The 12,255-nt window shown below is 40.6% G+C and overlaps 1 protein-coding gene across 1 annotated transcript in view; it reads left to right on the top strand.

Moving 5' to 3' along the window:
• The window catches only part of trpm3 (transient receptor potential cation channel, subfamily M, member 3), a 164,692-nt gene that overhangs the window by 96,256 nt on the left and 56,181 nt on the right, over positions 1–12,255 (top strand). The window contains exons 13-15 of the mRNA XM_069916634.1: positions 1,544–1,579; positions 1,821–1,961; positions 11,443–11,472. Coding sequence (XP_069772735.1) covers positions 1,544–1,579; positions 1,821–1,961; positions 11,443–11,472 — 207 coding nt within the window. The remainder of the gene's footprint in view (positions 1–1,543; positions 1,580–1,820; positions 1,962–11,442; positions 11,473–12,255) is intronic.

Here is a 12,255-nt window from a genome sequence, read left to right as displayed (position 1 = left end):
TTGTCCAAATGCACAGTATCTAGACAGTTTACCCAATGCAGCAATGAAATTTGGGTCAGATTCTCCGTGCTATTGTTTACATCAGTAAAATTTATCTCTTTCTGTCATTTCTGGAGGTTGGGGGTTAAGGTGCTGACCGATAGCTTGACAGATTTCAGCATATGTTTTCATTGAAGGTAGGTGTGGGCTCGTTAGCGAACTGAAGAGCTCATAGGTGCCTCCTCCCATTATGGTTAAAAACAATGTCCATTTTTTTAATTCAATGATTTTCAGTAATATCATGTACAATGCAATGATTATCAATATGTTCTACATACAATTCCAAAGTGTCTTCGTGTTCATTGAATCTGTCGAAGTGAACTGCAGGAACTGCTGCTCCCATCCCTTGGGATTCCCAGCTTTTCACTGTCTTCTGTAGTGTAATGCTTAAGTGCGTTCTTGCTTTCACATCGCCACTGTTAAGTTTGAGGCCTCTCTATTGTAAATCAAAGGCAGCCACACTGTCAGTGCAGACTAACTCAATACTACGTACTACAACCATTACTACGAAGCTTTCAGTATAAATCATTTCCCTATGTCATCACGTTCATGTAATGATGTCATATCCAACAAGTTGTACGTCTACTTTAGCCAAATCAGCTTCATCTCCATATAAACGCCTTTACTGGCCAATTAGGATACTAGTTTCAGGTAAAACTGAACGTGAAATTCAATCACAATTCCCAAGAGGATCCTTTAGAAGTATATTATACTTGATCAGATCCAAAATAACCTAATCTTGTTAGGACCACAATGTATTGTTCTACTTAAAGTATTTGTAGATTGGCTGGACATTGAAGGTTGTAGACACACGTTCCTTACTAACTCTCTCAGGCTAAGATAGGTTTACAAGGAGTACATTAAGGTGGATGAAAGAGATGGGAAATATAAAGCGTGAGAGAGAGTATTCCAGAGTTTAAGGCCCATCCACCGGAAGCAAATGAAAGTTAGGGATCAGCAAGAGGTCAGAATTGGAGGAACAGACGGAGATTTATGGGACTGGAGGAGGTTACAGAGATAGGGGTGGGTAAGTCCATGAAGGACTTTGAGATACACAAACCAGTGCAACCTGGACTTCAGTAAACTAGAACACGGCAATGAGCCTTAATCTGCATGTTGGACATTGATTGGTGAAGAACCCTTGGCATGTCTGTTAAAGCTCCACTAGAATAGTAAATGAGATAGCAACATGAAATATAAAGGAAAACTAACTTCCCATTATGAGGCTGTTGCATTTTACAAATTAAAAGTCTGAAGCATCTGTTCATACTCAAAAGGTGTCAGCGTAAATCACAGTGTAAAAGTGATCTTAAAATGCTATGTTGATAAACAACTGGAAAACCAATTATGTCCTGCTGATAAGGTGAACTAGGATTGCAGTGTCTTTATCAGAAGATTCGATGTCAATCTGCAACCTTCTGAGATCATCATGAATGAAACTAAACTTTGACTTGTGTTATAAAATGCTGCAGTAACTCATTCAAACTTATTTGTTCTCTCCAAGCGAGAATACCAAGCATTCAGCTGGATCTATTTTCAGGTGAATTGATTAACATCTGCTTAGCGCATAAATACATTTATTATTAAACTAAAATTAACCAAAGAAGGTAGTGTGCAAATCCGTTGGATGCATTTCCAACTAATGCTAAAAATATTAATAATTAATTTTAAAACCTTCAACTAAAATCCAATGAAAATATTTTATTTGGTCATGCTTGCTGATTCCATGGTAGATCGCTAATATAAAGGCTCTCTGTCTCTCTATTCTGTTTGGTGTTTAGGGCAACCTCCCGCCTGATTATAGAATCAGCTTAATTGACATCGGGCTTGTGATTGAGAATCTGATGGGAGGAGCTTATCGCTGCAATTACACACGCAAAAGGTTCCGAACCCTATACCACAATCTGTTTGGTCCAAAACGGGTGAGTAGTGTGGCACAAATAACGATATTCTCAACACTCACAAAGCAACAAGGGATTACGACATCGTTTGAATGTCATTATTATTTATTCATTCATGGGATGTGGGTGTTAATGGTGTTTTCACCGTTCCCAGGTCCCTATTAGATGGCGGCAGTGGAACACAGTAGTTTTGGGTGAGGATGCTAATCTCACATTTGGCTGGGGATTTGGCAAGGGTGGCATGGTTAGCGGAATAATTAGTGCAACACTATTACAGTGCCAGCAATCTGAGTCCAATCTGCCACTGACTGTATGTTCTCCCTATAACATGCATGGGCTTCCTTGGGGTGCTTTGGTTTCCTCCCACCTTCCAAAAACATACAGGATCTGTAGGTTAATTCGTGTATTTGGATGGCCAGAAGGGCCTGTATCACCAAATTAAAATGAAAATAATCCTTAAAAAAATTAAAATTTAGCAATGGCGGATTGTGCTGGAGTTGGAAGTGAACTTGCATGTATTCCCATGACCCTGGTGCCTTTGTCCTGCCAGTTGGTGGGAAGTTATGTGGGGTGAACTGAATCGTTGCCATGCCGCCTGGGAGATTGGGCACTATGCAGCTACAGTTTACAAGGGTTGAATATGTATGCCCGGTGGATAGAATGACAATTGAGTGGAGTGCTTTTCCCTGGACGGCGTCCTGTACACATGGATCAATAGCCCTGGCATGGATTGTTTTTGGACAATTTATCTCTGTGGCTGGCATTGTCTCACCTAGAGAATTGGTATTTGGTAAAAGGGGAGTTGATTCAAGCTTTCCTCCCATTCATTGAGACCTTCCCTATTCGGCCTCCACCTATTTGACCTGCTTAAGTTCCATTACACACAATACCCATGGCCCAAAAGAAAATCTCAGTCTCAGGTTTGAAATCATTATTCAACGCCCACCCTCAGCATTTTTGTGGGGCACAGGTTTACATGTTCTACTTCCCTTTGAAAGAAGAAGTATTCCCAACATCACCACTGAGCAGTCTAGTCCAGGGCCTTAAGTGTGACCCCTTAGTCTGGACTTGTCCTCAATCCACCTTATTAAAAACCTGAATTAGATCGGTCCTCAGTCCAGGCAACTTGTCCTCCATTAACCCTGTTAGCACCAATTTGATTCTGATAAATCTGTGTGGTGGCCCCTCCTCGGAGAGTAGATCCATCCTGCTCAGTGAACAGAATGGAATGATTTGGATCATATGGGGTCCCACCAGCTGAAATATAACATTCAGCCCTTTGTATCCTGGCCCTGTTATGATAAATACCAGCTACCCGTTTATCATTTTAGTTTCCTCTTTTGAGAAGTTAGAGATCTCTGTGCATGTACTCCTAACTCTCCTTGCCATCCAGAAAAGGTGACATGAGGAAAGATCGGAAGGTAGAGAAAATGGAGTTTGAAATAATTGATTCAAACAAAAGGACAATTTTAGGAAATGGCTATTGCTTAAATATAAATTTTACAACAATTAAAACTAAATATTTGCTAAACATAATATATTGACTCTGGGTAAAACAGAATGGGGAACTTCTGACCACACTACCCAGGACCATTGCCACTAATTGCCCCCATCATCCTGATTACTCCCCTCCCTTATGCTGCCCCCATCTTTTATAACTGTTTGCATTACTTTCAATATTCTCCCTCTCTTCTGATGGGTCTCATACTTCCCAGTTACCCCAATCCCTTCTGATTACCACACTCCTTCTGGTTATTCTTCTGCTTTCTAATTGTCCACATATCCCTTCAATGTTGTCCATGCCTCCTTCTGATTGTCCTTGCTTCTGCCAAATTTTGCCCCTTATTCCAAAATTGATTCTGTTAGTGACCTTCCTTCCTCTAACACTATACCTTCTGATCATTACCCTTTCCCATTTTCCAACCCTTCCTTCGATTTTGCCTATCCATTCTAATTGTACTTCCCGCTTTCAAAATATCCACAAATCTTCTGATCATCTCCACACCTCCTTCCAATTGTCTCCATTTCTTATGATTGAACCACTCCTAGTTCTCTAATCCTTCTTTTGATTGCCTTTCCATCCATCTGATTGCTCCTCTTCTTCCCATTTTCCACTCCTTCCTTTCAATTGGGCCTCTTTCTTTCTTCTGATTATCTCTTTCTTAATGACTATTCTCTCTAAGCACCCACTTCTGTCCATTTGTTCCATTACCCCTCACATAGAGTAGTCTTTCTCCCCCACAATCTCCCATTGATGAGCTCAGGATCTCAATGAAGAAATGAAAATGGTACCACCTGCAATTTGTAGCTCAAGATATCATGTTCCTTGTGCCAATTCAGTACCCTTACATATCCCCATTGAAATTGCATTTGTCTTTATCTATATTCTGGCAAAAGCCCCAATGTGCCTCCAAAACTGAAGCTCGCCCAAAATCCTGAAGAATTAAAATATATTTATCTGGTGTTCTCTGAACCACATATGATGGAATAGCAAGAGAGGAAACAACTTTATTGCAAAAGATATCCAAAGGTGCTTTACAGAATGCATGGGCATAAAAAAGGAAAATGTCAAAACTAAATAAAAGTTTGGCTAAAAAGGTAGGTTTTACAAATTGGCTAAAAGGAAGAGAGATGTTCAAGGAGGAATTTCTAAAGCTTAGGGAGGCAATATCACCTGTGATAGACAAATGGAAATCAGGAATGACAAAAAGTTAGAAATGATGGATCTCAGAGATCTTGTTTCCATTGGTCTCATGGAGAATGGGTTAGCTTATCCAAAAGTGTACATCAACCCACAAATTAAGGAAGTAAAAGCAGGGCATTTGAAAATGCATAATCTAACTAAGCAGAGTCAACATAGTTTTATGCATGAGAAATAATGTTTAATAAATTTGTTAAGGTACTTTAAAGATGTAATAGAGTGGTGAAAGCCAAGCCAGTCGATGAAATTTATTTGGATTTGCAGGTGAGTTAATAAATTGCTTCACAAAACATTAAATATATCAAGTGATTTGGCAAGTAGTTGGCAGTTGGCGTATAATGTGGGATGTTATCCACTTTGGAACGAAGAATGAAAAATAATATTGACCTTTATTGCAAAGATATGGATTATAAAGATGAGAATATTTTGATGTAATTATACATGCCACGGGTAAGACCATTCCTGGAGTATTGGTTTAATACTTGGCCTCTATATTTATGGAGGGAGGCAATTGAAAGGAAATTATAGGCTGTTTAGCCAATGTCAGTGGTTGGGATGTTGTTGGAGTCAATTATCAAGGATGAAGTTACAGAGTACTTGAAGTCCATGACAGGATAGGCCAAAGCCAGCATGGTTTCCTTAAGAGAAAATCTTGCTTGACAAACCTATTGGAATTCTTTGAAGAAGCAACAATCAGGCTGGATAAAGGAGATTCAGTGGATGTCGTGTATTTAGATTTTCAGAAGGCTTTAAGCTGTCACCCATGAGTCTACTTTACAAGATAAGAGCACAGGGGATAGCAGGAAACATACTGGTGGGGGTAGAGATTGGCTGATTGACAGGCAACAGAGGGTCAGAATATTCTGGTTGGCTGCCACTGGCTAGTGGTGCTCCATAGGTGTTGGTATTGGAGATGGCTTCTTTTTATGTGGCATATCGGTGATTTAGATTATGGAATGAATGGTTTTGTGGCCAAGTTTGGAGACAATACGAAGGTAGGTGGAGGAGACAGGAAGGTGGGAGGAGGAGTTAGACAGATTAGGAAAATGGGCAGAGAAGTGGCAAATAAAATATAATGTCAAAAGTGTACAATCATGCACTTTGGTAGAAGAAATAAACAGGCAGACTATTTTCAAAATGGGAAGAAAATTGAAAATAACCAGAAGTAAAGGCACCTGGAAGTGCTCATGCAGGCTACCTTGAAGGTAAGCTTGCAGGTTAAGTTGGTAGAGAAGAGGGCAAGTGCAACACTGGCATGCATTTTGAGAGGAATAGAATAAATGAGCAGGGATGTGATGTGAAGCTTTATAAGACACTTGTGAGGCCTCACTTGGAGTATTGTGAGCAGTTTTGGGCTCCTCATTTAAGGTTCACAAGGATGATTCGGGGAATGAAAATGTTATCACGTGAGGAACGTTTGACGGCTCTTGGCCTGTACTTGTTGGAGTTTAGGAGAAGGACGACAGGATCTCGTTGAAACATTTTGAATGTTGAAAGCCATGGACAGAGAAGGTGTAGAAAGGTTGATTCCCCTAGTGCAGAGTCTAGGACAAGAGGGAACAACTTCAGGATTGAAGGGCGGCCACTCAGAACAGAAATGTGGAGATATTTCTTTAGCCAGTAGGTGGTGAAACTGTGGAATTTATTGCCACCGGTGATTGTGGAGGCCAAGTCATTGATAGGTTTTTGATTAACCAGGGCATCAAAGATTATGGGAAGGAGGTCGAGCAGTGGGGCTAAGTAGGAAAGTAGATCAGCTCATGAATGAATGGTGAGGAGGACTCGATAGGCTGAACAGCCTATGTGTTATGGTCTTTTAGCCCCAGATTGCATTCTCTCGTGTATCTCCATATTTGCAATGAAACATTTGCAGTGAAAGTTCACTATATTCATGCTTAAGTGGAAGGAAGGTTAAGCAAATTTGGCCTATACTCATTGTAGTTTAGAAGAATGAGAGGCTATCTTGAAGCATGTAAGATTCTGAAGGATGATGGATGCTGAAATAATGTTTCCCATGATGAGATTATCTGGAGCTATTGTGCATAATTACCAAATAATCAGTTAAGACAGAGGAGGAATTATTTCTCTTGGTGGGGAGGGGCTTTAAACTTTGAAACTCTCTGCCTCTGAGACCTGTGCATGTAGAGACATTGAATGTACTCAACCTGGAGAGAAACAGACACTTAAACTACAAGGGTATCAAAAGGCTTGGGAGAGCATGGGAAAATGGTACTGATGGCACGATTGAATTAGCAAAGATCTTATTTAATTACAAAACAGTCTTGAGGACCTGACTTCCCAATACGTGCTCCAGCATCTTATGTTCTCTTGATCTCAACTTGGTGCCAAATTGGCAGTAATATTTGGAGAGATTACCGACAGAGGGAGACGTGATTTGGTTTATCTCAGGGTGTAGCTGTTTAATTGAATATAGAACAAGATATTCTTTGAAGTTTAGTCATTCATCTGCTTGACGCTTCTTCCAAATCAGAGGACAAGGAGGCCCACTAAACTATCATCCAGGCCCTTTCCTTCAGCACATTATTAGACCTTGCATTGAAGCAACATTTTGCTCTGTATGGTAGCTGGAATGCAACAGTTACCTCGTGTTATAAGGAATCATGCACAGACCTATTTTACTCCTCAAAACTGGAGTGGAAGCAAGGTATTTTCAAACTTGAGGGGCTGCCTAAGAAGCATAGAAATTGACCAAGGGATGAGGAGATGCTCAGTTAAGAGGACAGAGGGAGCAAAGAGTATCTCAGTGAAAAATCCAGTGGGAGGATAGATTCATTGGGCTTTACAACACAGAAACAAGCCTTTCAGCTCCACGTCCAAGCTGACTAAATTGTCTCCCCGAACAAAGCCTATTTTCCTGTGTTCAGCCCATAGCCCTCTAAACCTTTCCTGTCCATGTGCCTATCTAAATGTCTTTTAAACATTACAATTCCCCCCTCTTTTACCATTGCCTCTAATACCAGCACTGCCCTTTGTGTGAAAAAGCTGTCCACTCCTTTAAAATATTTGCTCCTCCCCTTAAATCTTTTCCTTTCTAATTTTTGATTTCCCCACCCTGGAGAAAAGATTATGACTATTTAACTTACCCTTACCCCTCATGATTTGATAAGCCTCTAACTGATGACCACCACCTCCCCCCACCCCTCAGTCTCCTACAGTCCAGTGAGAAAAGTTCCTGGATAACAAATGGTTCTGCAGAACCATTTATGGTTGATCTTTCAATGCCATTAAAATTATGCTCCTCAAGAATGATAATTTAGTGAAAAACTTTCATTAGTGGCAATAGTTACAAATATATATTGGGAGGGTGAATGATTTGCAACATCTGGTGACCTATCTCTACATACAATGATGTGAAGAAATGAAGCAAACATGCAGTACCAGCAATTGTTCAATTGGTGGCTCTGTAGAGTAAATCTGGCTGAGAAGCTAATTCTCCCACATCAATCCATCTCATCACCAAACTAAGCCATTAATTCCCTTTTTCTTTGGCATGTGTTTGGACTGTAACCCTACAGGGTACCCAGTCAACAATCGTCCTCTGGCAATGTATCGAACAGGTACACACTTCCTTCCTCTTTACCATCTCACCCCCATCTCTTCCACCTCCTGAATCCCTCTTCTTCCCCTTCCTCCTCCTTCAGTCTCATTCACCTCCCTTCCTCCTTTTTTTAGTCTCATGCTTCCCTCTATCCTCCCTGAAACTTTTAGATAGATCCTCTATCTAAAATTAGAGGACATGAGGAGATTTGAGCAGAAAGTTTTTCACACAGAGGCTGGTGGATATGTGGAACAAGCTGCCACAGGAGATGGTAGAGGCCGGTATAATCACAGCATTCAAAATGTACCTGAACATGTAAAAGGATAGAAAAGGAATAGAGGTTTAAGGGTCAAATTTAGGAAAATGGGATTAGCATGGTAAGTTTCTTGATCAGCATGGACATCAGGCCAAAAGGACTATTTCTATGCAGAACAACTGAATGGTTCTATGGCTACATCTCTGCCTATTTTTTCTTCCCTCTCTTGGCCTTTGTTATGCAACCCTCTTCTTCACCTTCCCTTTTTTCTCTTCCTCCCATTTCCCTTCCCAGCCTCTTCCATTCCTTTGTAATCCTCCTTTGCTACTTTTATATCTCTCCCTCCTCTCAACCTATTGCCCTCCTGTTAATTGATATGAAAAATGCACTCACCTTTGATGTCCAAATGCAAACTGCTCCATCGAGTGAGAGGCAGGAGTTCAAGGCTGTAACATTACCAAGGAAAACCTAATCCCCTATTAGTAATGACCATAACATTTTAAAATTGTTGCTGGAAGCTTTTATTTTGGTGAACATTGTCCAAAGGTTAGTTTACAGGTCTCCATACCTCTTATGTTTTATGTTACCACCATGCCCAAGGCAATGATATGGGTGTCTTGCCCTGTTAGTCCGCAGTCTGCAAGCTGTTTTTGTTTGTGACCATTGCATGCCCACATCCTGTGCAGAATCTTCCCCTGGCCAACCACAAGCATCCTCTCATTATTCTCTACGAGCCTTGAATTGCTTCATCACTCACTCTGCTTCCAACAGTATAAAACTTTCACATGTCTGTGAATGGGGGGAGAGTTACAACAAACAGAAATCAGGTACTCACAGCAAAGTTGATGGGATTCTGTCCTTTTCCCTTCTCATATCTTATTTACATCAGCGGAGTGTAATATTGCAGATTCTGAAATTTCCAAATGAAAACAGTAAATGCTGGAAACACTCAGCAGGTCAGACAGCATCTGTGGAGAGACAATGACTCAATATTTTCAAGTCAATGATGTTGCATCAATTAAGTGTTAATTGCTTCTTCCTTCTAACCTGCTGACTGTACTCAGTGCTTTCTGTTCTTAGGTATGTTTTTACTAATCTTCAGCAGTTGCCAATGACTAGCTAAGCTCTTGATTCCTGCACAGTTACCTTACATTGCAGTGGGTGAAGTTGTCTTTGTACCAACATCATAATGTGATTTGAAAAGAGTTTCCTAATAATAACACCAAATTCCAGAGTGTGATATATTTCATTGTGACCTGAAGGAAAATATTTTGATGAAACAAAGCAAGAAAACAAAACAAAAAATCATCGGAGAATGCCAGCTCACCAGTTTCACCAGCTTGTTGAGGTTGGTATTGGAACCCCCCCCCCCCCCCCCATCCTACTCCAGTCACAACTCCTTCTACTCTTCTCTCCATGTATCCAGGTCCTCTTTAGCATTTACCTCAGTTCACAATATTGCTGCTCTCTGGCAAACTTCCTATTCAATTCCCATTTTGTATTTATGTCTCTTCATTTTGACCTTACTGCTCCATAAGTTGAAAGATCTCTGACAGGTCTCTTCTGCAGAAAAGGTTCTCCAGTCCTCTGTCATAATCCATGTTAATCCTTTTTGCTCTGTCTCCCTTCCCAAGATCCTTTCTGTAATATGAAGCCCTGAACTGCTCCAAGTGTGGTATTTTTATGTTTAACATAATTTCAGGCATTTAATTTCTATTTCACAGGTAGTGAACCCTCATTTTCTTTATGTATAAATGCAATGATTCATATCAAAGCATTTGTGTAAATACAGTGCTTCTAAATGTAACTCTTATCCTTGAAGGGGTTTGTAATATTGGAACACAAGAAAATAGGAGTGGGACTGGGCCACTCACATCTCCAGCCTGCACCATCACTCAATGTCATCATGGCTGATTGACCCCAGGCCTCAATTCTTCTTCTGTGCCAGATCATCCCAACCTTCATTTTCCCATTACTTTCCACTTTAAATACTTAGTAAATGGCCTCCACAACTCTCCGGGGCACAGAATGCCTCCTTTTGTGAAAATAAATTTCTGTGAACTTCAATTTTAGAGTGACCAGTCCCTTATCTTGAAACTGTGTCCCCTCATCTGAGACCCAAATATTTGGAACAACAGGCTCATCCTCATTACACTCTATGGGAGCAATTGCGGTTTGCACCCTGTTTCTTTTGATTCATCTCATTGCCCCTTCAATGGGTTTGCATTTCTGGAGCAGACAACACATAAACACTGGTACTGAGTGCATCTGGCACATCACCAAGAACTGTTTTCCACCCCTATGAAACCTTCAGCAATATCCATACTAAGATTGTACAGCGATACTGAGTTGGTGCCACAAGAGTCTCTCAATGGGCTGTGCTATTGTTTCCCCTCCCCTCCCCATCCCTATGGTTAATTATTTATTTGCAGTTTCCTTTGCCAGAGACCCCATTGGTCAGAAGCTAGTCTTGGCACAGAACCCTCCAGTACATATCTTGTCTGCTTTGCTTGCAGCTAATCTTGATTTTAATCCAATATTATACCAGTCAAGGAAATCACACAACATTGAGTAAAATTACATACCAAGAGCCAGATGCAAGCGGAGGAATTATCTTCTTTTTTATTTCAACAAATGATGTACTGTGATTTGGAGCAAAAGGGCAGAGGAAGTAGTTTCAAGGGAAATATTCAAAAGGCAACAGATAATCGTTGAAAAGGAAAAATGAGCAACATTGCTTTGGACTTATTGGAAATCTCTTTCAAACAACTAGCCTAAACATGATGGGCCTTGTGGCCTCCTGCTGCTGTACCATACAATGTAGCTTTAACTATAGTTCATTCTCTTCAAGCTGATTTAAGCACCTATTTACCATCATTATCTATTGGGATGTGAATACTTAAGGGATGGTTCTTCGGCTTTCTACAAAAAGACAAATGCTCAGTGCTTATCTTAAACCTTCATCTTTCTTATTGATTTCTTGCAGCCCAAGGCTCTGAAGCTGCTGGGAATGGAGGTACATTAACACCATCAATTTCTATTCCTTTATTAAAGGACCCCAGCCCAGTTTATACAACAGGGGTTTTGATAGTTATCGGAAAACATAGTGCTGTTGTACTCCAAAGTTAAATTGACCACTGAGTCTGAGATGGCTATCCTGACCAAAAGCATGAATGCGAAATGTTGTGGTTCCTGGAAATCTACAACAAATACAGCTAGTGCTAAAAGCACCCAGTTGGCCAGGCAGCATCTGTGAATAGAGACTCAATTTACAGGTTGAGCTGTTCCAGAGGATCTGCTCACAGCAGATCCTGCATTTAGGTGGACGTGCTACAAATCCAGGATAAGGTGAGTGATAAATGCCAGCATGCCAGACCCTCCCCACAGAATCCACAGGCATATCCTGGATGTGCTGGGAATCTGCCAGGTTATTTCCACCTGGATTCAGCTCCCCATTCATTCCAATGGTTTCCCAACCTGGAGATTAAGAGAAAAAAAGCAAAGTCATAGAATTTGATTGTTGCTTAATTTATGATAAAGCTTTGAATTATTTCTTAGTGCTTTGATTTTTTTTAAAAATTAATCTTTTCAATTTTTATTTTCAGATTTTTATTCTAAATTTTCTGAATATCAAAGAAATTTAGCAAGTGTTGAAGCCCTTCCAATTCTGACAAGAAGTGAGGCTCTGGCCTTCCCCTACCCAAGCTCTGCTTCCCATCAAAAGTTGTCAGGGCCTCGGAGGTGCCTTGCTGGAACCTCTCAGGTGTGAAGAGGGGTAAGCTCATTCAGGTTCCAAGTC

This window comes from Narcine bancroftii, chromosome 1 (assembly GCF_036971445.1).
Source record: "Narcine bancroftii isolate sNarBan1 chromosome 1, sNarBan1.hap1, whole genome shotgun sequence".
NCBI classification, from domain to species: Eukaryota; Metazoa; Chordata; class Chondrichthyes; order Torpediniformes; family Narcinidae; genus Narcine; species Narcine bancroftii.
Note: the sequence above shows the minus strand (reverse complement) of the source record. Positions and strands in the feature narration are given on the sequence as shown.